The sequence below is a fragment of the Oncorhynchus nerka genome, linkage group LG25 (assembly GCF_034236695.1).
Source record: "Oncorhynchus nerka isolate Pitt River linkage group LG25, Oner_Uvic_2.0, whole genome shotgun sequence".
Taxonomy (NCBI): Eukaryota; Metazoa; Chordata; class Actinopteri; order Salmoniformes; family Salmonidae; genus Oncorhynchus; species Oncorhynchus nerka.
The window spans coordinates 40552095-40578568 of record NC_088420.1 but is presented as its reverse complement, the minus strand read 5'-3'; the positions used below and the strand labels follow the sequence as shown (position 1 = coordinate 40578568).

Genomic DNA, 26474 nt, shown 5'->3' with positions numbered 1-26474 from the left:
ATGGTTCACCGTCTCAGGCAAAAACCTCTACTGTTTTTACTGTATATAAACGATATGAAATATGCTTGTTCTTTCCGTCTTTTCCTTTTATGCGGATGGGTCTACACTTCTGGTGTCTCATAAAAGTACAACTTTGTTGGAGAGGATAGTTTGCACAGCGCTTACTAACATTAGCTTATTATCTCCAAGCCAATTGCTATCTCTGCACTTAGGTAAAACTGAGGCCATTACTTTTGGATCCAGACCTAAATTGTGTAGGTCCTCTGAAGTCAGAGTGGAGTTAGGGGGTGAGGTGCTGACTACAAATACCTCTGTTAGTTACTTGGAATGCATCCTTGATTGAAGTTTGGGAGGTGTGAGCATGGCCACTAAAGTGCTAGGAAAGGTTCATGCCTGGACTAAGTTTGTGGCTAGAAAGTCCAAGCTGCTCGATAAGGACTCCATGAGAGTGCTAGCCACTACCCTCATTCAATGCCGTTTTTGACTCCGCTAGTACTTCCTGGTTTGGGGGCTTATCTAAGTTTCTGAAGGGGAAGCTCCAGATAGTTCAGAATAAGCTGATCAGGGTAGTATTGAAGGTGAGTCCACATACTTACATAGGCAGGAGCTGCTTTCAGGAACTCAACTGGCTGCCTGTTGAGGCTAGGGTGTCCCAGATTTAGACTGGGTTTGGTTTACAGGAGAATTTATGGTTCTGCGCCCAGATATCTAACTGATTACTTTCCCCATGGTAGGGATCTACACAATCACAGCACCAGATCAGGTGTTGCTGATGTGTGCTTATACAGGTTCAAGAGTAATGCTGGGAAAGGTACTTTCTTGTATACTGGAACCTCAGAGTAGAATGTGTTGCTCTGCCCATAAAAACTGTCCTCTCTGGGCAGCTTTAAAAATACAGTTAACAGTTTGATGTGCTCTGTTTGAATGTACCTTACGATCGAACTGCAATGATGAGATGTTTTCTTCTTTGTTTTTATGTTTTATTATCTCGCTGTCAAACTGTGCGCAGCCGTGTTGGATCTTGCCTAGTCATCTTGTCTCAAGAGGACCACAATGAAAATAAGTCCCAGACTTTGTGTGTTAACCTCCGTGATTTTACTCATGTGCATGTTTGGCTTTTCAAGTTTCAGGTGTGCCGTTTTTTTGAAATGGTCGAATGAATAAACTAAACCTCTCTCTCCCTCCGGCTCCTCTTTCTATACCTGCCCTCCACTTTTGGGTTTTTTCTTCTCTCTTCTCTAGGATGCTCTTTAAGAAATGAATTAAGGTGGACTAATAGGACTTTAACGACTCTGAAGGAGATATAGGAGGCAGACGCCGGCTGATCCAGGATGTGCTGAATGCTCTCTAATTGTTTATCAATCTATTTACATCTCTGTGAAAATTGGCTTTATGGGGGAATTATCAGCCACGTGATGCCGCGCTACACGAACAGCCCTCCCCGGAGCACAGAGCCGCCAAATTAAATTTCACACTACTAATTAATGAGAGATTTTATTTCTGCGGCCTACGCAGGCGGCGGAGACAGTGTTGCTCAATGCAACTCCCCTCAATTAGGCTAATTCCTCAATTTTCCCTGTGGCAACAAGTGATTGTAAAAGCACTACATGAGCCTGTGTCAGATTGACTCTTTACAATAGTTAATGCTCTTATCAGAATGGCTCTTTGTTAATTCCTGTAAACGAGTAAGGCAGGTGCGTACGTTGTCGGAAATTCACAGGAAATTGGCTCTGGGTGGATAAGTGTTCATACCGGCTGCAAAACTGCTGCTAACTCACATCTCCTCAATGATTATTCTATTGGATAAACATCACCAACGCTTGTCTTAATTCCACATCACTGACCTTGTGTGTTCCAGAGTTGTGGTTCAGAGCCGGTAGCACACAGAGGCATTTTCAGGCTAATGTATGCTACACTTCACATGGTGGGGGGATTGCATGGATTTCTTCTGGCGAGTGGGTGGTAGTATCCAGTGAATTTCATAATGTACATTTTTACATAATGGCATGTATGAAGATGAGCTGGAATCAGGGCGGCTGGAGGCTGTGGATCAGTAAGCTAATGAGATGGATTCATCTCCAACTGCACTGAGCAGCATTTTGCTCACATCAATCACATGCAATGTAAACTAAAGGTCATATCCTATGCTCCTCTGCCTGTAGCATCACACTTCTCCCATTGGTGTACACTATTGCTGTACCCTTGACAGTACTGTATAAATATATGTATGGATACGGATGAGAGGGAATGCAGTATCTATCTGGCTGTGGGCTGAGATTACAGAATGGTTAGTACATAGAATGGTATGTGTGCGTCACATGACAGGCTTCTCCATAGACTCAGGACATGATTGGTGGCTAGATGGCTTTTGCCTTTTCACTACTGCAACTTAGGTGTGAGGTAGCTCTATCAAAAGAATTGTTTTCAAGAATGTTCTGGGAATTATGTCAGGCATCACTGAATGGTTTGCGATGATATCTCTTTTCTCATGGAAAAATATCCCTCTACTCTTGTTATTTTTCCCTCTGCTGCTTTATTTCACAGCTTTATTAGCCCGTCTGTTCACTCTTTGTCTCTATTTTAGTGTGCATGCTTGTGTGTGGGCTGGTGTGAAGTGAAGAGGAGTGAGATGATGTGTGGGTGGATGGGCGTGAAGGCGTTCACTCCCTCTCAGGGGTAGGTTGCATCACCAAGCCGCTCCAGTTTATAATACACTCCAATATCAATAACAGCTTTTTATAGAAAGAATATCTACTCTTATCCAGCGTACTGAATCGCTATTGACAGCTCTTATCTAGAGGCGCTGTGGTGAAAGCATACATTTACAAAATCCTCTCTCACCCTTTCAACCTATGAAACGCTATGCGCTGACAAACACATCTCCAATTTACATAATAGTAGTTCCTCCTGCTTCCTCTGAATCACTCTGACAGAGAATCCATTTCCTCCTCGAGCTTCATGTGAAGCACTGATACAGTATATCTTTGTCTTCCTCTCTGCCTTTCCATCTCTCTCTTTCCCTTATTCCCTACCCTCCCTCCAACGCCTCCTTCAACTCTGCATTTCCCCTCATCACACTCCATCCCCAGCTCAGATTCTCTGTGGCAGGATGATTGCAGTACAAAGTGCTGGGGGATGGCACAGGGTCTCCCAGGGACAGGTGGATGAGCAGGGGCCATTTCTAAACTACACATTTCACACATAGCAGATGTCAGATGGAAGAGGACAGATCTACTGACATTAACCATAAGACTGAGAGTGGGATGGAGAGAGGGAGATGGGGATAAAGAGACCGAGCGAGCGAGGCAGACATGAGGATGGAGAGGGAAAGAGGAAGAGCGCTAAATAAAGAGAATGAGAGACAGAGAGAGGAGGAAAGGGATGTAGTGCCTCGCAGGACAATGGCCAATTAGGCCCAGTGGAGTGTTCACTCTGCTATGTCAAATTACCCATCATACTCCTGGTTCCATCTTCCACAACGGACTGCCATTTGGACTCTCTCTCTCTTTTGTTCTCTCGCTCACTCTCTTTCTCTCCCTCTCTTTCTTCTCTCATTCTGTTGCTAATAACCCTCAACTCAATCTTCATCACTCATACTCCCTCTCATTCTCTCTTCATCCCTTTCTCCCTCCTTTCCTATCTCACTCCCCCATCTACTTCTCGATTGGTCCATGTCTCAGAGCTGTGTGCGATGTTAAATCATCCCGGAGAAGATTCAAGTTTTACTTCATTAAGTAGTGGCAGAGTGCAGTGCTTACTGGAGAGCCAGGGTAAGAGACTGTCCTATCGATAACCATTAAGGATCCTCTCTCATTACAGCCCCCTTCCCTCACAGGTCCCCAGGGGTCCTGAGAAATGGGCCTCTCTCCCTAGCTAATGTGATTGAGTAGTAGGTCCAGGCGCCATCACCGCTGTTTGGAAATGCAAATGGGGGATATTTATTTACCACTTGGATGACTGGCATGAGTGTCTCTACTCTGGTGCTCTGGTGAAGTGCTCACTCCGACAACCTCTATGCTTAACCAGGAAAGACCTAAGTTACTTCCCTGTCCCCTCCTCATCAGCCTCTCCTCTTCGTCTCTCCACTACTCCCGCTTTCCCCCAGTCGCCTTCAAGCACTAAAGTACTGCTAAATCACCCCCACCCCCTACCCCTGCCACCCCCGCCCACCCCACATTGAGCCTATCCAGAGTACCGCAGTCTGATTATGCACAGAGCAATAATGCTAGATTGACGCGGCAAGTCTGGAGCGTGATGGACGCATTTCCGGATGAAGACTTAGAAACCCTGCAATTTCTCTGCCAAGAGCAGGGAATCAAACTCAATCAGGCCACAGCTCCCCTCCTTCCCTCTCTGTCTGTCTCTATAGGCCTCAGCAACCCCCCCCCCAAAAAAGAACAAAGTCAGCAACACCGTGCTTGATCCTACCCCCTGTTCCTCGCGGGGAGAACAAAGTTTTCCAAAATGAGCAATTGGTTCATTTTAAGAGGGAGGGTGAGACATTTCCAATTTACACAGTCAGTGGATGTTAGTAAGATTCAGAGACTTTTTGAAAACTTTTCCCCCAGAGCACGCTCTTTTTCTCACATACACATTTGTCTCTCGCACACATACACATCTGATCCCATCCATTGAGACCCCATCTATTCATCCATCACCCAGGGGTCTCAGAACTCTCCCGACCCCAGACAGTGAGCCCCGGCTTTTCAGCTCAACGTGCCCCCTATCCGCGGGCCACGATCACAGGCAAAGGGACGAAAAACGTATCGATGCTAATCAATAATGCATGGACTGCATTAGTCCTCAGTCAGACGGTACTTAAGATGGAGGGAGTGGGTGGTGGTGGTGGTGGTGAAGGGAAAGGGAGAAAGAGAGCGACTAAGAGAGGTGTTGGAGGAGAGGTGTGTACAAGCTTGTGCACGTTTATAGAAACAGAGAGAGGTAAAAGCAGAGAGCAGGAATCTAACCTTGTAGGGAATATTTCTCCCCTCATCCTGACATTTTGTTCCTTATTAACGCTATCCCTGTTCTCTCTCTTGACGTACTGCCCTGTCTCCTGCGGGTGAAATAAATAAGTTATTACGTCCAAGGGCTGAGCCAGGACTATTGCAATAGAAATAGTTCATTTCCCACCGTAGGGGAGCCATGTGAATATATGTATAATTACATTTTCATATCAAACAGCAGGGAGACTTTTTGGTTGACTGGAGATGAAAGATGAAATTGCCTTACACAAATAAGACTTTCTGAGTTACTCCCAAAACACGGCTTCTCCTCCTCATGTCAGGCATGGAGGAACAGTGTCACTGTGTGTGTGTGTTCGCCAACCTCTCTCTTCTATCTCTGTCTTGCTCTCACTCTGAGAAAAGGTGTTTAGAGTATAACAGCCATCAGAGGTGCGAAGGTGTATACTTTCAAACTGACTTTGTTGAGGAAAAATATAAAGACAACAACTTGGCCTAAAAGACATAACATAGTAAACAGTTACATAGGACAGAAGGTTACATCAAAAAACGAAAGGAAGGTGGGCGTATAACGTGAAGATCTAGCAACCCAAAGGTTGAATGACATTATGGACAACTTTAGCATTTTGACTAATTAGCTACTAAGCAACTACTTAGCATGTTAGCTAACCCTTCCACTAACCCAAACCTTAACCCCTAACACTTATTCCTAACCTTTAACCCTAATCTTAACCACTAGCCTAGCTAATGTTAGCCATCTAGCTAATGTTAGCCACAACAAATTGCAAATGTATTATTTGTCACATATTGTACGATTTGAAATTCGTTAGATATAGTACGAAATGAGTGATGAACATCCACAAATTAGGATGAAGAGAAGTGGTGGGTTGGATTGTGTACTTGCAGGTGTGTGTGTTCTGCTCTTTGAGGTGCCCTGATAGCTGCCTGCCTGCTTCCTATTCATGGATGTGCTGCTCTGCTGCCTGAGGCCGCATCACAGTCTGAGGGGAGCAAGAGAGGGAGGAGGAGAGGGGGAAAGGCCAAATATCTGGGTTGTTAAAGAAGGAGAGAACAAAGTAGTAGCCTCTGAGGAGGTCCTAGAGGCAGGAGAGGGATGTTGGGTTGTTAAAGGAGGAGAGAACAGCATAGTAGCCTCTGAGGAGGTCCTAGAGGCAGGAGAGGGATGTTGGGTTGTTAAAGGAGGAGAGAACAGCGTAGTAGCCTCTGAGGAGGTCCTAGAGGCAGGAGAGGGATGTTTGAATTCAGACAAAGTGAGATCCAGCAGAGATGTGGTCTTTGGGAGGAGATCAGGGGGTGAGTAGAGTGAGAGGGGAGAATGGTTAGAAGTACAGAGAAAGTTCAGTTAGCAGAGTGGGGAGTTGGATGAGAAAGAGTAGGAAGTGGGCAGAAGGAAGAGAGGGAAGGATATAGAAGGAAAGAGAGGAGAATGAGTGTGCAGACATGAGGAGGAAGAAATTAGGAGGAGACTGTGTTTCTTGGCTTCTCTCTCTCTCTCTCTCTCTCTCTCTCTCTCTCTCTCTCTCTGGGAGGAAAGAGGAGGAATGAGAGGAGTAGGATGAGAGGAGGAGAGAGAAGTCTTTTTTTCCTGTCCCTTCCCTTCTCTCTCTCTCTCTCTCTCTCTCTGGGAGGAAAGAGGAGGAATGAGAGGAGGAGGAGAGAGAAGTCTTTTTTTCCTGTCCCTTCCCTTCTCTCTCTGGGAGGAGGGCTGTTCTGTCGTTCTGTCACCCTCAGAAGGTTGTCCAATTAGGGGATATGATTAGTGCAGCCTGTCCCCGGTGGAATGGAATCTATCACACTGTCTCTGATTGCAATAGGCTCCACCAATTTGGCAATCACTTTACCTGCGTCACTCGACAGCCACTAAGTAGAATAAAGCATTTCTACTTAACATCTCAAAATAATACAAGCTAAGACTTTTGATTGGTGACATGTACTGTAGTGTTTGTGCATGCACCCGCAAATGTGTCTGTTTTTTGGGTCCTCACAAGGATAGTAAAACAAGGAACATTTGGACAAGTGGGGACATTTCACTGGTCCCCACAAAGAAAAAGGCATTTTAGGCTTAGTGGTTAGGGTTACAATTAGTTAGGTCTAGGGTTTAGGGTTTGAGTTAGGTATAGGGTTCGGGGTTAAGGTTATGTTATGTTAGGGATAGGGGTCAGGGAAAATTTGATTTTGAATGGGAGTCAATTGTTTGGTGCCCACAAGGATAGTAAAACAAATGTTTGTATGTGTGTGTGTGGCAGAGAGAGTGAGAGAGTGAGAGCGTGAGAGAGAGAAAGAAAGAAAGAAAGAAAGAAAGAAAGAAAGAAAGAAAGAAAGAAAGAAAGAAAGAAAGAAAGAAAGAAAGAGAAAAAAAAAGATGTTCCTCTGACCAGATCTTCTTGTGTGTCTCGTTCCATCAGACTCCCAGAGCCGAGACGAGACCCTCAGGACCCCAGGGACTATGGAGAGGGTGGGTCCAGATCCTCAATGGGACACGCCCCTTGACACCAGCTGCCCAATCACAGATCACTTCCCACTCCTCTCTTTCCTCCTACTTCTGTCCAGGAGACCAACAAAACCCAGAGAGATTCTCCTCTCCATGTCTGACGAAAATGGAGTGAGAATGAAGAAGGCTGTAACAAAATGGATGGCTCTTTCTTTCTGCTTTCAGAACTTTTAAAACTCTACAGTCTTTTTTAAATTGAGGTTCATGAGTCGATTGCAATCTATTACCGTCAGGCAAAATTTTCACACTCAATCAGATCCTTGTCTGGTGAGCTGTGCTCAGTGAGGAGTGTAGGTAGAAAAGCTGAGGACCTGCTAAAACCCAGCAGATGTCAGGATTGGATCATGAAATTCTGAATGTGACACGCTGTGATTTACATTAATTTCTTCTATGTATTTAGTAATGACAAGCAGCATTGACCAAAAAAAAGCCAAGCAAAATAAGTTGACAGAACACCTTAGATCAGAGGAGGAATATAGAATGTACAGGACAAGGTGGGTGTTCCTGTTTTATACTCTGAAGGGAAATATATCACAAGTGTCTTAAATCTGCCTTGACGTATAAACACAACCTAGTACTTACTAACTGCTCTCATCTTCTCTTGTTTGTCCTCACCTTCAAATTCTCCTCCTTCCTCTTGTGTATGTCAGATTCATCATCAGATGATGCGTTGGCACATATTGATTTCTGAGAGCTGCTGCGTACATGTTACGGGGAATCGAAGTGTATTTTGCCTGTATGTAATAGCTCTCTGTGCAGTGTCAGCGTTCTCTGCAATACCATGCCTCATTACCCGAGACAATCTGCAGTGTACAACAGACAGTGCAGTCCTGACTCCTGACGACTAACTGCACAGTACTTTGTCTTACTCCATTATGTCATTCAATAATCACACACAGAAGGTATATATTTTTTTTTTGATGCGGTCCATTTTGTCTTAAAGGAGAAAGTAACCTTTAACCTAATCAATATGATTTGGGTTGTGACCAGGACCAAGCCCTACTCAATGGATCATGGTATTTTGTAGCAGTCATGAAATGATTCATAGAAAGATATATAATCATTTCATGACTGCTACAAAATAAGTAATATATATATATATATACTACATAACCAAAAGTATGTTGATACCTTCTCGTTGAACATCTCATTCCAAAATCATGGGCATTAATGTGGAGTTGATCCCCCCCTTTGCTGCTATAACAGCCTCCACTCTTCTGGTGTTGGAACGTTGCTGCGGGGATTTGCTTCCATTCAGCCACAATAGAATTAGTGAGGTCGGGCACTGATGTTGGGCGATTAGGCCAGTCTCGCAGTCGGCGTTCCAAAGGTGTTCGAAGGGATTGAGATCAGGACTCTGTGCAGGCAAGTTATCCCACACCAATCTCGTCAAACCATTTCTGTATGGACCTCGCTTTGTGCACAGGGGAATTGTCATGCTGAAACAGGAAAGGGCCTTCCACAAACTGTTGCCACAAAGTTGGAAGCACAGAATCGTCTAGAATGTCATTGTATGCTGTAGTGTTAAACCCAGATTAGTCCATCGGACCGCCAGATGGTGAAGAGTGATTCATTACTCCAGAGAACGCATTTCCACTGCTCCAGAGTCCAACGGTGGCAGGCTTTACACCACTCTAGCCCATGCTTGACATTGCGTATGGTGATCTTAGGCTTGCGTGCGGCTGCTTGGCCATGGAAAACCATTTCATGAAGCTACCTACAACCAGTTCTGGGGCTGACATTGCTTACAGAGGCAGCACTCGGCGGTACCGTTCTGTGAGTTTGTGTTGCCGACCACTTCGCGGTTGAGCCCTTGTTGCTCCTAGATGTTTCCACTTCACAGCAACAGCAGTTACACTTGACCAGGGCAGCTCTAGGAGGGCAGAAATTTGACGAAATGACTTGTTGGAGAGGTGGCATCCCATGACGGTGCCACGTTCAAAATCACTGAGCTCTTCAGTATAGGCAACGGGTGTGGCTAAAATAGCCAAATCCACTCATTTGAAGGGCTGTCCACATAGTTTTGTATACATAGTGTGTGTGTGTGTGTGTATATATATATATATATATATATATATATATATATATATATATATATATATATTTTGATTCAGCAATCATGGTAAGAGTAAAGGAAAATAGTCAGGATATGAAATTGTTTATTAATGCTGTTGCCTTGAATGAATTAATAAATGAAATGACATAATTGTTTCACAAGCATATTTTCTCCCTTAGTAATTATTTATTAGACAAGCTAAGTTCTGTGGTGTTTTCCACCTCCATCTGTGAGGGCCATTTCTCAAAACATCTGCCATCACCCGTCCTTCTCGGCACCTCAACAGCACTTCTTTGTAGGGGAGGGAGGGAAGGAGGGGTAGATGAGCTGGGTAAGGAAGGGAGTAATTTTCTGTCTTTCCTTAATCAAGATTCATGGCACCCTTTCATTCAGACAGGACTGGGGGTTGGGGAAGTAGAGGAATGGAGGGAAAGGGGAGAAGGATAGCTGCTCTTAAATTATGTCTTCTAACAGCCAGCACCATTTAATTGCAGTCAACAGCCAGAAAGAGATTCCCCGTAGACCCCGCCAAGCTAGAACCACTCTCTCTCTCACAGCCACAGGCGGAAAATCTTTGTCTCATCTTCCGCTCCCCCCGCTTCCCTTTTTACGCATTTAACAGAATCCTGGCGCAGCGCACGCTGCGGCTTCACACCTGCTTTCAAATGTATATGGAACGCTCCATCAAGTGTGGAGCTGCAGTTTCAGCAGACCTGCCAATGTCTTTGCATTGAGAACTCAACGACTATAAACGACTGGCCGTGGTCAGCTGGAGCTTAGTATGCCTTTCTACATGTTCTCTCCTCACCTGTTTCCCTTTATAGACATGGGCCTTAATGACTTACTGTAGGAGTCATTGATCCCCATGCAGCCATGGCTAAGCCACTGCTGAGTGTCAGCGGACCAAAGCACTAAAAGCCTATTAGTGGGGCATATTTTTCCTCTTTGTGCAGCTAAATTGATTTTGTCCAGACAAGACGTATAGATGGAGAGGGGCTTTTATGCTATCAAAGGAGGGCTGGTTTCAACGCGTTATCATTAGCCTGTCATCTACGTCGCCTCGATCGTTGATTCCAACATGATCAAAGCAATAATAACAGACCTGAGGGGGAACAATGCACCCTGTTGTCTGAGGAGGAAATGGAGAGGAGAAGATTGTTTGATCTAATTGAGCGAGAGAGACCACAAGTTTCCTTTTTCCCCACATCCAATTACACCTGCTCTCCCAGGCTGGGCTCACCTCGCAGAGCACGCACACATCTGTTAGACCTCCATTTTCCCGATGGGCAAAAGAGACAATATGTTTGTTTGTATTGACAGGAATTAATTGCTTTGTGGGTTGTGAGATGAAATTAGTTACGTGATAGGGATGCTAGTGGCGGGTGGCTTTAATTAGTGTGTTTAATAATTTTAAAACACGTCTGTAGGCTGTGGTTTCAGAGTAACAGAGCAGCTCAGACGCCCACCTTCCCACTATGACATGCTTTAATGATTCTGCTTATTGGCATGCAAGCCTAGAGTAGCAGGGAGAAATTGTACCACACACTGCAAGAGGCTCAAACCTGGTTGTACGGTTGCCCTTTTCAATATGTGGCTGTACTTGTGTGGGTGTGTTTAACTATTCTTGTGGGGACCAGAAGTCCCCACAAGAATAGTAAACAAACAAAAATGTGACTAACTGGGGACATTTGGTTAAGGTTAGGTTTTTGGCTTAAGGTTAGAGTAAGAGTACGGGTTAGGGCTCAGGGAAAATATAATTCTGCATGGGACTGAATTGTGTGTCCCACAAGGTTAGCTTTACAAGTCGGCCTGTGGTTGTGTTTGCGTGGGTGTGTGTGTGTGAAGTGCCTGTCTAAGATGGCATCCATTTTATTTGACGAGACCCACCCCTGCCTAGGGCTGTTATGGTAACCGTATTAACGCCACACTGACTGTCACGATTCATGACTGCAATCAAATTTCACGTGACTGTTTAGTCATGGTAATTAGCCTGCTCAAAGCTCTTATGCTGCTGATGGTCATTCCTAGCCTGCCAAACTTGCTAACTGCCTGGTACTCAGCACTCGATTGTCCCTCTAATAATTCTGACATCAATGCAAATGTAATAGAAAATCTAATCAAACACTTCATGAGAGCCCATGAGTTCATGTTGTGCAACATTTCTATAGACAATGCAGTTGCATGAGAAAACAGAGGGATGGCCTCTTAGAAAGAGGAGGATCCAATCAGCTTTATTTATTTCATAATTTTAAGCACATTGCTTCTCTTTACAACAGATGTATAGCCTACCTGGCTGGCACTGTAAAAGCATCCTCCATTCGCTATTTAAGTGCATAGATAACATGTAAACCCAGCAAAAAAATAAACGTCCCTTTTTTAGGACCCTGTCTTCCAAAAATATTATGTAAAAATCCAAATAACTTCATTGTACAGGGTTTAAACACTGTTTCCCATGCTTTTTTCAATGGACCATAAACATTTATGAACATGCACCTGTGAAACGGCCGTTAAGACACTAAAAGCTTACAGATGTTAGGCAATTAAGGTCACAGTTCTGAAAAGTTAGGACACTGAAGAGGCCTTTCTACTGACTCTGTAAAACACCAAAAGAAAGATGCCCAGGGTCCCTGCTCATCTGCGTGAATGTGCCTTAGGCATGCTGCAAGGAGGCATGAGGACTGCAGATGTGGCCAGGGCAATAAATTGCAATGTCCGTACTGTCAGACGTATAAGACAGCACTACGGGAGACAGGACGGACAGCTGATCGTCCTCGCAGTGGCAGACCACGTGTAACAACACCTGCACAGGATCGGTACATCCGAACATCACACCTGCGGGACAGGTAAAGGATGGCAGCAACAACTGCCCGAGTTACAGCAGGAACGCACAATCCCTCCATCAGTGCTCAGACTATCCGCAATAGGCTGATAGAGGCTGGACTGAGGGCTTGTAGGCCTGTTTTAAGGCCGTCCTCACCAGACATAACCGGCAACAACGTCGCCTACGGGCACATACCCACCGTCGCTGGACCAGTGCGTCACAGCATCATCGGACTGAGCTTGTTGTCATTGCAGGCAATCTCAACGCTGTGCTTTACAGGGAAGACATCCTCCTCCCTCATGTGGTACCCTTCCTGCAGGCTCATCCTGACATGGCCCTCCAGCATGACAATGCCACCAGCCATACTGCTCATTCTGTGTCTGATTTTCCGCAAGACAGGAATGTCCGTGTTCTGCCATGGCCAGCGAAGAGCCCAGATCTCAATCCCTTTGAGCACGTCTGGAACCTGTTGGATTGGAGGGTGAGGGCCAGGGCCATTTTGCCCCCCCCCTTTGTTAAAGGGACATATTATTAAATTTCTGTTCGTCACATGTCTGTGGAACTTGTTCAGTTTACCTCTGTTGTAAACTGAATCTTGGTATATTCATACAAATATTTATACATATTAAGTGTGCTGAAAATTAACACGGTTAACAGTGAGAGGATGTTTCTTTTTTTGCTGAGTTTATTTCGGTTCCCTGCCCGTTTTGAGACAGGTGCATTATACTTGTCCATTCTAAATCAAAACTAATTTCACACATACAGTGCATTTGGAAAGTATTCAGATACCTTCCCTTTTCCCACATTTTGTTACGTTACAGCCTTATTATAAAATGGATTAAATTAAACATTTTCCTCATCAATCTAAACAGAATATCTCAAGTGAAAACAGGTTTTTAGACATTTTTGCAAATGTATAAAAAAACTAAAAAAACAGATACCTTAATTACGTAAGTATTCAAATCCTTTGCTATGACACTCGAAATTGAGCTCAGGTACATCCTGTTTCCATTGATCATCCTTGAGATGTTTCTACATCTTCATTGGAGTCCATCTGTTGTAAATTCAATTGATTGGACATGATTTGGAAGGTCACACACCTGTCTATATAAGGTCCCACAGTTGACAGTGCATGTCAGAACAAAAACCAAGCCATGAGGTCAAAGGAATTGTCCGTAGAGCTCTGAGACAGGATTGTGTCGAGGCACAGATCTAGGGAAGGGTACAAAAACATTTCTGCAGCTTTTAAGGTCCCCAAGAACACAGTGGCCTCCATCATTCTTAAATGGAAGAAGTTTGAAACCAACAAGACTCTTCCTCGAGCTGACTGACCGTCCAAACTGAGCAGTTGGGGGTGAAGGGCCTTGGTCAGGGAGGTAACCAAGAACCCGATGGTCACTGACAGAGCTCCAGAGTTCCTCTGTGGAGATGGGAGAACCTTCCAAAAGGACAACCATCTCTGCAACACTCCACCAATCAGGCCGTTATGGTAGAGTGGCCAGAAGGCAGCCACTCTTCAGTAAAAGGCTTGTGACAGCCTGCTTGGAGTTTGCCAAAAGGCGCCTAAAGGACTCTGACCATGAAAACAAGATTCTCTGATCTGATGAAACCAAGATTGAACTCTTTAAATAGTTAAATAAATAAAGGTTACATTTACAACAACAAAAAATGCCAAGAGTAACAAGAGTCTGGAGGAAACCTGGGGTTGGAGTTCTCGAATGGTGCAGCGGTCTAAGGCACTGCATCTCAGTGGAGACGCCCTGGTTGAAATCCAGGCTGAATCACAACCGGCCGTGATTGAAGTCCCATAAAACAACAAAATAATGTATTGTAAAAGTCTCTACGGGGAAGGATGGTGGTGGTAGCATCATGCTGTGGGGATGTTTTTCAGCAGCAGGGACAGGGAGACTTGTCAGGATCGAGGGAAAGATTAACAGAGCAAAGTACAGATGAAAACCTGCTCCTGCGTGATCATGACCTCAGACTGGTGCTAAGGTTAACCTTCCAACAGGACAACGATTCTAAGCACACAGCCAAGACCATGCAGGAGTGGCTTCGGGATAAGTTTCTGACTTGATCCCGATTGAACATCTCTGGAGAGACCTGAAAATAGCTGGGAAGTGACGCTCCCCATCCAACCTGACAGACCTTGATAGGATCTGCACAGAAGAATGGGAGACACTCCCCAAATAAAGGTGTGCCAAGCTTGTAGCATCATACCCAAGAAGAATAAAGGCTTTGATCGATTCCAAAGGTGCTTCAATAAAGTACTGAGTAAAACAAGATTTTCAGGATAAATAATTTACTACTGGAGAGCTCTTCTTTATCACCACCCATTCAGAATCATTCACACCCTCTTAAGCCTTAGCCCCACACATCTCTTTAAGGATTCACATGTGAGGCCATGTGCTAAACAGAGTGAATCGTTTATTAAACAACCAAAGATTTCAAGACTAAAAGTGGTAAAAGTAGTAACCTACAATAAGGAACAACTGCAGGTAAATATACACTTTATCTAGTCCTTAATCTGAATTTGGTGCAGGTCATGTTGTCCTTTACATTAACATCTCTGGTAAACACACTCTTTATCAAATAAAATGTACGTTTATTTGTCACATGCACATGATTCACAAGGTGTAAACGGTACATTGAAATGGTTTCATGTATAGTAGCAATATTAAAAACAGAAAGTGTATGGATATAAATAGTTTATAATTAGATGATGCTTACCCAACACACTTGTCTAAATTGATGGGCATGTGAAGGAAATACTATAACCAACCCCCAGCCACATCTAACTAAGTGGATGGGTCACTATTGTCTAGACATCTACACATTCATGAAATAAAATATATGGCGTAATCACCCCCAGACACACCTGGTTAACTAGATGGCTCATGCAATCATCCTTCGAAGTGGAGTCTTTTGTTTTGACATCAAATCAAACTTTCTAAGTGACATGCGCTTAATACAACAGGTGTAGTAGACCTTACAGTGAAATGTTTACTTACGAGCCCCTAACCAACAATGCAGTTTAAAAAATAAAAAATAGAAATAAGAATAAGAAATAAAAGTAACAAGTAATTAAAGAGCAGCAGTAAAATAACAATAGCCAGACTATATACAGGGGGGTACCGGTACAGAGTCAATGTGCGGAGGCACCGGTTAGTCGGGCTAATTCAGGTAATATGTACATGTAGGTAGAGTTATTAAAGTGACGATGCATAGATGATAACAACAGAGAGTAACAGCAGTGTACAAGGAGGGGGACAATGCAAATAGTCTAGGTAGCCAATTGATTAGATGTTCAGGAGTCTTATGGCCTGGGGATAGAAGCTGTTTAGAAGCCTCTTGGACCTAGACTTGGCGCTCCGGTACTGCTTGCCATGCGGTTGCAGAGAGAACAGTCTATGACTAGGGTGGCTGGAGTCTTTGACAATTTTTTGGGCCTTCCCCTGCTACCGCCTGGTATAGATGTCCTGGATGGCAGGAAGCTTTACCCCTGTGCTGTACTGTGACCTGCCAGGATGCAACCTGTCAGGATGCTCTCGATGGTGCAGCTGTAGAACCTTTTGAGGATCTGAGGGACCCATGCCAAATCTTTTCAGTCTCCTGAGGGGAAAAGGTTTTGTCTTGCCCTCTTCACTACGGTCTTGGTGTGCTTGGACCATGTTAGTTTGTTGGACACCAAGGAACTTGAAGCTCTCAACCTGTTCCACTACAGTCCCGTCGATGAGAATGGGGTCATGCTCGGTCCTCTTTTACCTGTAGTCCAAAATCATCTCCTTTGTCTTGATCACGTTGAGGGTTCCTTTTGTCCAGATCGGAAAGGGAAGTGTGGAGTGCAATAGAGGTGGGTAGGTAGTGTGGTCTACAGCTTATCATACTCTAACTCAGGTGAGCAAAACCTTGAGACTTTCTTAGATATCGTGCACCAGCTCTTATTACAAAATAAGTAGTCCGCCTCCCCTCTTCTTACAACACGCCGCTGTTCTATTCTGCCGATACAGCGTATAACCAGCCAGCTGTATGTTGATAGTGTCATCGTTCAGCCATGACTCTGTGAAGCACAAGATTTTACGATTTTGAATGTCCCGTTGGTAGTTTAATCTTCCACATAGGTCATTGATTTTATTTTCCAAAGATTGCACATTTGCTAGCAGAATGGAAGGAAGTGGGGGTTTATATGATCACCTACGAATTCTCAGAAGCCCGCCCGCCCTCCGGCCCCTTTTCCTTCTCTTCACGCAAATGACGGGGATCTGGGCCTGGGCCTGTTCCCAGGAAAACAGTATGGTTAACTGTATATTCACCTCTGGCTCGTCAGACACGTTAACTTGTTATGGCTGCAATCCTGTTAACGGGATAATTGTCATCAACAACCGCTGAATAGCATAGCGCTACATTCAATTTATATTACTAAAAATATTTATATTCATGAAATCACAAGTGCAATATAGGAAAACACAGCTTAGCCTTTTGTTAATCCACCTGTCGTGTCAGATTTAGAAATTATGCTTTACAGCGAAAGCAATCCAAGCGTTTGTGTAAGTTTATCGATCGCTCAACAAAACATTAAGTACACTTAGCATCAAGTAGCTCTGTCACGAAAATCAGAAAAGCAATCAAATTAATTGTTTACCTTTGATGATCTTCAGATGTTTTCAGTCACGAGACTCCCAGTTACACAATAAATGTTCCTTTTGTTCCATAAAGATTATTTTTATATCCAAAATACCTCCATTTGTTTGGCGCGTTATGTTCAGAAAACCACAGGAAAGAGCGGTCACGACAACGCAGACAAATTCCAAATAGTTTCCGTAATGTCCACAGAAATATGTCAAAAGTTTTTTGTAATCAATTCTCAGGTTGTTTTTAAAATATATAATCGATAATATATCAACCACAACGGTCTTGTTCAGTAGGAGAGGGAACGGCAATGTCTGCCCAAACTCTGTTGCACGAGCAAAACTCATGCGAACACTTGACGCGATGTTATCGTTCTGGCTCATTTTTCTAAATAAAAGCCTGAAACTATGTCTGAAGACTGTTGACACCTTGAGGAAGCGATAGGAAAGGGAATCTGGTTGATATCCCTTTAAATGGAGCAAAGGGAGGCTATGGAACATGGAGTTTTCAAAATAGAAGCCACTTCCTGGTTTGATATTCCTCAGGGTTTCTCCTGCAATATCAGTTCTGTTATACTCACAGACAACATTTTGACAGTTTTGGAAACTTGAGTGTTTTCTATCCAATACTAATAATAATATGCATATATTAGCAACTGAGACTGATTAGCTGGCCGTTTATAATGGGCACCTTTTCATCCAAGCTACTCAATACTGCCCCTGCAGCCATAAGAAGTTAACGGGGGAAAAAGGATTCTGCCAGTTCGTGGTGAGTAATAGCAGTTCTGATGTCCTGAAGTTATTTTCGGTCATAACAGATGGTAGAAGCAACATTATGTACAAAATAGGTTTTTAAAATAAGTTAAACAAAAAAACACAATTGGACATGAACACATAAAGCATCAACCTTCTTCTCTGGTGCCATCTTAACATGAAGCTACTAGCTAGCTAGCTAAACAATGAACGGGCATAATCCCGACTCGTACTACTACCAATACAAACATTGTCATAGCTGTAGTATGAATCTGCAGGTAGCTAAAGCTAACAACTAGGTTCAATGTTAGCTAGCTAACATTAGGCTATAACCAGTCATGCAAATAATTTTCTGATTCAAATAATATTACTACACAGATCATACACGTAACTTTAGCTAATGTTTCTATCTGGCTAACAGTACACTTTAACTTGCAATGAAAATTCAAATGTATAATATCTGAACATTATGCTCTGCTATGCAATCTGGTTTCAGAGCTGGTCATGGGTGCACCTCAGCCACGCTCAAGGTCCTAAACGATATCTTAACCGCCATCGATAAGAAACATTACTGTGCAGCCGTATTCATTGATCTGGCCAAGGCTTTCGACTCTGTCAACCACCGCATCCTCATCGGCAGACTCGACAGCCTTGGTTTCTCAAATGATTGCCTCGCCTGGTTCACCAACTACTTCTCTGATAGAGTTCAGTGTGTCAAATCGGAGGGTCTGCTGTCCGGACCTCTGGCAGTCTCTATGGGGGTGCCACAGGGTTCAATTCTTGGACCGACTCTCTTCTCTGTATACATCAATGAGGTCGCTCTTGCTGCTGGTGAGTCTCTGATCCACCTCTACGCAGACGACACCATTCTGTATACTTCCGGCCCTTCTTTGGACACTGTGTTAACAACCCTCCAGGCAAGCTTCAATGCCATACAACTCTCCTTCCGTGGCCTCCAATTGCTCTTAAATACAAGTAAAACTAAATGCATGCTCTTCAACCGATCGCTACCTGCACCTACCCGCCTGTCCAACATCACTACTCTGGACGGCTCTGACTTAGAATACGTGGACAACTACAAATACTTAGGTGTCTGGTTAGACTGTAAACTCTCCTTCCAGACCCATATCAAACATCTCCAATCCAAAGTTAAATCTAGAATTGGCTTCCTATTTCGCAACAAAGCATCCTTCACTCATGCTGCCAAACATACCCTTGTAAAATTGACCATCCTACCAATCCTCGACTTTGGCGATGTCATTTACAAAATAGCCTCCAATACCCTACTCAACAAATTGGATGCAGTCTATCACAGTGCAATCCGTTTTGTCACCAAATCCCCATATACTACCCACCATTGCGACCTGTACGCTCTCGTTGGCTGGCCCTCGCTTCATACTCGTCGCCAAACCCACTGGCTCCATGTCATCTACAAGACCCTGCTAGGTAAAGTCCCCCTTATCTCAGCTCGCTGGTCACCATAGCATCTCCCACCTGTAGCACACGCTCCAGCAGGTATATCTCTCTAGTCACCCCCAAAACCAATTCTTTCTTTGGCCGCCTCTCCTTCCAGTTCTCTGCTGCCAATGACTGGAACGAACTACAAAAATCTCTTAAATTGGAAACACTTATCTCCCTCACTAGCTTTAAGCACCAACTGTCAGAGCATCTTACAGATTACTGCACCTGTACATAGCCCACCTATAATTTAGCCCAAACAACTACCTCTTTCCCAACTGTATTTAATTTATTTATTTATTTTGCTCCTTTGCACCCCATTATTTTTATTTCTACTTTGCACATTCTTCCATTGCAAAACTACCATTCCAGTGTTTTACTTACTATATTGTATTTACTTTGCCACCATGGCCTTTTTTGCCTTTACCTCCCTTCTCACCTAATTTACTCACATTGTATATAGACTTGTTTTTTTTTACTGTATTATTGACTGTATGTTTGTTTTACTCCATGTGTAACTCTGTGTCGTTGTATGTGTCGAACTGCTTTGCTTTATCTTGGCCAGGTCGCAATTGTAAATGAGAACTTGTTCTCAACTTGCTTACCTGGTTAAATAAAGGTGAAATAAAATAAAAATTAAAAAAAATGCTCGACTCCTACTTGTAAACATGGATGAGTGCTTCACGGCAGACTGGAACCATTTAACTCTGTTTTGTTTGTAGCTTTATCTTGATTGGCAGCTGTTGTGTCAAGTCACTCTGGTTAACACTGACCGTGGCTTGTGCAGAAAGTAGCCCATCACTTTTTCCACCTGATCTGTCAATAGCGCCTGGTAAATTCAGGACATCAATGTTGTTGAGAAAAGTAGCCAAACTTTAGTAGTTCTTGATGGCTGGCATTATATCTTTCAAAAATGGCATGGTAGGAAGGACTATCAACGTATACTGAGCATCTCACGTTATAGACAGAAGCACGCTACATGGCAGACCAATCCAAGCTCATCTCCCGGCAACTCGTAATTTACCAATTTTATTTGTATTTATGGATGATATACAAGTTTGGAATTAAGGCACATAAAATTCACGTGTTCCAGAAGGCATTTCTTCCAACAAATGCATTTTGTTAAATGCCTCTCCTGTGAAGCAGTGATGTGAGACATACGCCTAGTTTCCTGAAAGTCAAGGAGTGTTAATACTTCCAATAATGTTTTTAATTGGTACCGGGCTACCTTCAGACGAGTGTTGTGAGGCTTGTGGCGTCCTAGAGCAAAACGGACATGAGACTCACCTTTCCATAGAGGTCCCAAAAAGTCAGTTTAGTTGGCCCCATCGATTTGAGTAATCATCTCGTTCAACGTGCAGAGAAAGGAACCCAAAAATCTACCCCTAAACTTTGTTTCAACAAGTCAAAAAACATTTATATTTACTCCGCAGATACCCTAAAATGTAATCAAACTATAATATTTCTTACAGAAAGAAGTATGTTCAATGGGAAACCAATTTTATCAGATGCTGCAAAGTGTTTTCTTTCCAATGATACCAATTATATGCATATCCTGGCTTCAGGGCCTGAGCTATAGGCAGTTTACTTTGGGCACCTCATTCAGGCGGATATTGGGAAAAAAAGGGGGCCTAGCCCGAAGATGTTTTAACCTGAAAGAGGACTGCTTATTGATTGATTAGTTATGTGTCTGTCTGGGCTAGTTGAAAACACAGCAGACTAAAATGCCTATTCCTGGAGCTCTGAATCAGAGAGTGACTGTTTGGTCTGGGGTTTGGCTCATCGTCGTCATCATCTGGTCTTCTGGAGCCGACGGGATGAAAAGTGGGACTTCCACAACTGCCTGTCCTCCATTGCAGATGGAGGCTCATACCTGAATCAGAAACTGCAGGGACCAAAGCTCTGTCCTGTGTTTGTGTGTGTGTTCGTGTCCTTAAAGCTGAAATCCTTAAACTGTCACTTCTGTTTCTGATATTATAACAACAAAGAAATTACTGCAAACAACAAACACTGTATTTCTTTCCCTTGGAATTCACTGCACGCACGATAGAGCAGAAGCAATGACCATGTGGTGGACAGTGGCACTGTTTCCCCTAATGCGGATTCCATCTTTAAGTTTGTCTGTGTGTGCGTGAGTGAGACAGATAACGTTGTCTGAGGCTTTGGCCAATCCCAGACTGAGTGACAGGAGGCATCTGTAAGGTGTGACAAGGAAAGACCGGTGTCTGGCAACACACACTGATGAGCGATGACTGTGTGGAAATGAGAGGGTCCAGAGATCCATCTCTCACTGACAGTCTGCATCGCTCTTCTCTGTCACTCGGCCTACAACATGACCTCCTGTCCATCAATCTGTTTGTAGGTCTTTCTGGTTCTCACTGGCTCTAGATCAGTTTGTGTGTCTGGAATTGTCTGTCTGTCCTTGTTTGCGTTCTCTGCCTGCTCTAGGTCTGTTAGCCCATTGAATCTGTCTGTCTCTGGGTGTGTGTGTGTAGAGATGGTTTGTTTCCTTCTCAGTTGGTGAATACTGAACATGTGCTTGAATAAAATGTAAGGCTGCGGCAGATACCCATCCTCTTGGTGTTCCATCTGGGAGCCGTAGCAAATCTCTAACTTGCGCTCTCTCTGTCTCCACCCCCACCATCTCTCTCCCCCCATCTCCCCCTCTCCCAGGTGCAGAATTTCATCAACACAGATGATGAATCATATTCACGACTCTGGGTGTGAGAGAAAAAGCTCAACAGTTTCCAGGAGTTTATAATCCAAACTCTCTGTTCTCCCACAGGTACAGGTAACAACAAAACAATGGAACCCTGGATTGCATCATCAAAACGGAGCATGAAAAGACTCAACCCAAAACAGTTTAATCATGTTTGTGTCAAGGAAGAAAGGTGTGCATCCAACTCTCAGAATTTGAAGCGTTATTTTCTCAGTAAATGGACAGCATTGATTGTTGCGATGATTCTGCCACCCGCCTACACCGGCTGTTCACTACAACTCGGCAACCGGGCCTGTCCACCCTCTTGCATGGGTTTTCTCTCCGTTCTCCCTTCACCCTACCTCTCACCTCCCTCTTTCACCCACCTTCCTCTCATCCCTCACGCTGTGTGTGCAGTCTTTCACTCTGTCGTTGTTCAGGCTCCTCCGGAACTTGGTAATTGCGGTGGCGACAGTACAGTGTGTGAGGCAGCAGGTCTAATAGCTCTGTCCAGGAGTGTGGCGGGCAACGTGGCCGTGCAGGGTGATGCCATATGGCCTATGTCCTGCCCCCAGAACCTGCCCTCTGCTGGCACATCACACAGCTGCTTTCTGTTTGATGACATGGTCAGGTCATTCTTTATTACTTTTCAGAGACGGTTAAAGGACACCGACACCTTGTTAGGAGTGTCAGCTCAAGGTACACCAATTTGTTACTGTTGAACGCATCGGACTGAGATGTGGTCAGCAGATAATATACCCAAATTAACAGGGTGGAATGATGAAACTGAGAAAAGTTAGCATTCTCCAAGATTGAAGAAAAGACATCCAAGACCTCGCGATCCCACTACGCTCCCCATTGACGTCACAGCTCCCCCTAGCGGCAATAATCATATACATTACTTTCATTGCAAATACCTGGGTGAAATAACTGGGACATTTTGTTTCCAGGAATTGTGTACAGATTCTTCCAACATGGGGAAGTGCATTATCATGCTGAGACATGGGATGATGGCAGAGGTTGAATGGCATGACAATGGGTCTCAATCTCCTCACGGTATCTCTGTGCATTCAAATTTCCATTGATAAAATGCAATTGTGTTCGTTGTCCGTAGCTTATGTCTGCCCATTCCATAACCCCATTCTGTTCACAACATTGACATCAGCTAACTGCTCGCCCACACAACGCTGCTGTCTGCCATCTGCCCTGTACAGTTAAAACCGGGATTCATCCATCAAGAGCACACTTCTCCAGCATAGCAGTGACCATCGAAGGTGAGCATTTGTCCACTGAAGTCTGTTGCGACGCAGAACTGGAGTCAGGTCAAGGACGACAGGCACATTGATGAGCTTCCCCAAGGTGGTTTTTGACAGTTTTGCAGAAGTTCTTTGGTTGTGCAAACTCACAGTTTCATCAGCTGTCCGGATGGCTCGTACCAGACCATCCTGCAGGTGAAGAAGCTGGATCTGGAGTTCCTGGGCTGGTGTGGTTACACATTGTCTACGGTCGTGAGGCCGGATGGATGTTCTGCCAAATTCTCTAAAATGACGTTGGAGGTGGCTTATGGTAGAGAAACTAACATTCAAATATCTGGCAACAGCTCTGGTGGACATTCCTGCAGTCAGCGTGCGAATTACACAGTCCCTCAACTTGAGACATCTGTGGCATTATGTTGTGTGACAAAACTGCCCATTTTAGAGTGGCCTTTTATTGTCCCAAGCACAAGGTGCACCTGTGATCATGCTGTTTAATCAGCTTCTTGATATAAAACACCTGTTGTGGATTTATTATCTTGGCAAAGGAGAAATGCTCACTAACAAGGATGTCAACACATTTGTGCACAACATTTTAGAGAAATAAGATTACTGTGCGTATGCAATATTTCTGGGATCTTTTATTTCAGCTCATGTCACGCCTACTCCCGCTCTCCCGCTTAGGTGCTTGACATCGCTGGTTTACTTACCACCAGTCCTGGCAACCCATCATTGTCCACACTTTGCAACCATCATTACGCACACCTGTGCCCATCATTATGCAAATCTGGACTTCATCACTACCTTGATTACTTCCCCCTTATCTAGCACTTTGTAGCCTCACTCATCAGGCAGTACTGGTTCTGTTTTCTTGTCTAGACGCTTCTCTTGGTTTGTATCTGTTCGCTATTATTAAACTCACGGACTGCACCTGTGTCTCCGTTGCAGCTCATCAACCATGTGACCAACATGTTGGGTTTATATTTTTGTTCGGTGTATATAAATACAACATTTAAAATATGACATACAGTGCCTTGCAAAAGTATTCATCCCCCTTGGCCCTTTTCCTATTTTGTTGCATTACAACCTGTCAAAAACCTGATTTTTATTTGGATTTCATGTAATCGACATACACAAAATAGTCCAAATTGGTGAAGTGAAATGAAAAAAAAAACTTGTTTTAAAAAAAGTAATAAAATGGAAAAGTGGTGAGTGCATATGTATTCACCCCCTTTGCTATGAAGCTCCTAAATAAGAGCTGTTGCAACCAATTACCTTCAGAAGTCGCATTAGTTAGATTGCACACAGATGGATTTTATTTAACTCGGTGTGATGTGATCTGTCACATGATCTCAGTGTATATATACACATGTTCTGAAAGGCCCCAGAGTCTGCAACACCACTAAGCATGTGGCACCATGAAGACCAAGGAGCTCTCCAAACAGGTCAGGGACAGAGTTGTGGAGAAGTAAATATCAGGGTTGGATTATACAAAAATATCAGAAACTTTGAACATCATTAAATCCATTATAAAGAAAATTGAAAGAATATGGCACCACAACAAACCTGCCAAGAGAGGGCCGCCCACAAACTCACGGACCAGGCAAGTAGGGCATTAATCAGAGAGGCAGCAAAGATGACCACGAAGGAGCTGCAAAGCTCCACAGCGGAGATTGGGGCTGAGTCACTGGCTTACTGGGGCTCTCTCATGCCGTCCCTGGAGGGGGTGCATCACCTGAGTGGGTTGATTCACTGTTGTGGTCATCCTGTCTGGGTTGGCGCCCCTCCCCCCTTGGGTTGTGCCGTGGCGGAGATCTTTGTGGGCTATACTCAGCCTTGTCTCAGGATGGTAAGTTGGTGGTTGAAGATATCCCTCTACTGGTGTGGGGGCTGTGCTTTGGCAAAGTGGGTGGGGTTATATCCTTCCTGTTTGGCCCTGTCCGGGGGTGTCCTCGGATGGGGCCACAGTGTCTCCTGACCCCTCCTGTCTCAGCCTCCATTATTTATGCTGCAGTAGTTTATGTGTCGGGGGGCTAGGGTCAGTTTGTTATATCTGGAGTACTTCTCCTGTCCTATTCGGTGTCCTGTGTGAATCTAAGTGTGCGTTCTCTAATTCTCTCCTTCTCTCTTTCTTTCTCTCTCTCGGAGGACCTGAGCCCTAGGACCATGCCCCAGGACTACCTGACATGATGACTCCTTGCTGTCCCCAGTACACCTGGCCATGCTGCTGCTCCAGTTTCAACTGACCTGAGCCCTAGGACCATGTCCCAGGACTACCTGACATGATGACTCCTTGCTGTCCCCAGTCCACCTGGCCATGCTGCTGCTCCAGTTTCAACTGTTCTGCCTTACTATTATTCGACCATGCTGGTCATTTATGAACATTTGAACATCTTGGCCATGTTCTGTTATAATCTCCACCCGGCACAGCCAGAAGAGGACTGGCCACCCCACATATGCTCTCTCTAATTCTCTTTTTCTTTCTCTCTCTCGGAGGACCTGAGCCCTAGGACCGTGCCCCAGGACTACCTGACATGATGACTCCTTGCTGTCCCCAGTCCACCTGACTGTGCTACTGCTCCAGTTTCAACTGTTCTGCCTTATTATTATTCGACCATGCTGGTCATTTATGAACATTTGAACATCTTGGCCATGTTCTGTTATAATCTCCACCCGGCACAGCCAGAAGAGGACTGGCCACCCCACATAGCCTGGTTCCTCTCTAGGTTTCTTCCTAGGTTTTGTCCTTTCTAGGGAGTTTTTCCTAGCCACCGTGCTTCTACACCTGCATTGCTTGCTGTTTGGGTTTTTAGTCTGGGTTTCTGTACAGCACTTTGAGATATCAGCTGATGTACGAAGGGCTATATAAATACATTTGATTTGATTTGATTTGATTGGAGTATCTGTCCATAGGACCACTTTAAGCCGTACACTCCACAGAGCTGGGCTTTACGGAAGAGTGGCCAGAAAAAAGCCATTGCTTAAAGAAAAAAATAAGCATACACGTATGATGTTTGCCAAAAAGCATGTGGGAGACTCCCCAAACATATGGAAAAAGGTACACTGGTCAGATGAGACTGAAATTGAGCTTTTTGGCCATCAAGGAAAATGCTATGTCTGGCGCAAACCCAACATCTCCCATCACCCGAGAGCACCATCCACACAGTGAAGCATGGTGGTGGCAGCATCATGCTGTGTGAATGTTTTTCATTGGCAGGGACTAGGAAACTGGTCAGAATTGAAGGAATGATGGATGGTGCTAAATACAGGGAAAGTCTTGAGGGAAACCTGTTTCAGTCTTCCAGAGATTTGAGACTGGGCCGGAGGTTTA

At 44.3% G+C, this 26474-nt stretch overlaps 1 protein-coding gene across 5 annotated transcripts in view; it reads left to right on the top strand.

The window, feature by feature from the left end:
• LOC115109514 (tripartite motif-containing protein 44-like) overlaps positions 1–26027 on the top strand; it is an 82935-nt gene extending 56908 nt beyond the window's left edge. For 2 of the 5 annotated variants that reach the window (XM_065009795.1, XM_065009794.1), the window contains exon 6: positions 25292–26027. In XM_065009795.1, coding sequence (XP_064865867.1) covers positions 25292–25298 — 7 coding nt within the window. In that variant the 3' untranslated portion in view covers positions 25299–26027. Of the gene's footprint in view, positions 1–7390; positions 9697–25291 lie in introns of those variants that run through there. The other 3 variants (XM_029634475.2, XM_029634472.2, XR_010461124.1) reach the window with 2 other exon arrangements.
• Positions 26028–26474: the final 447 nt, after the last annotated feature.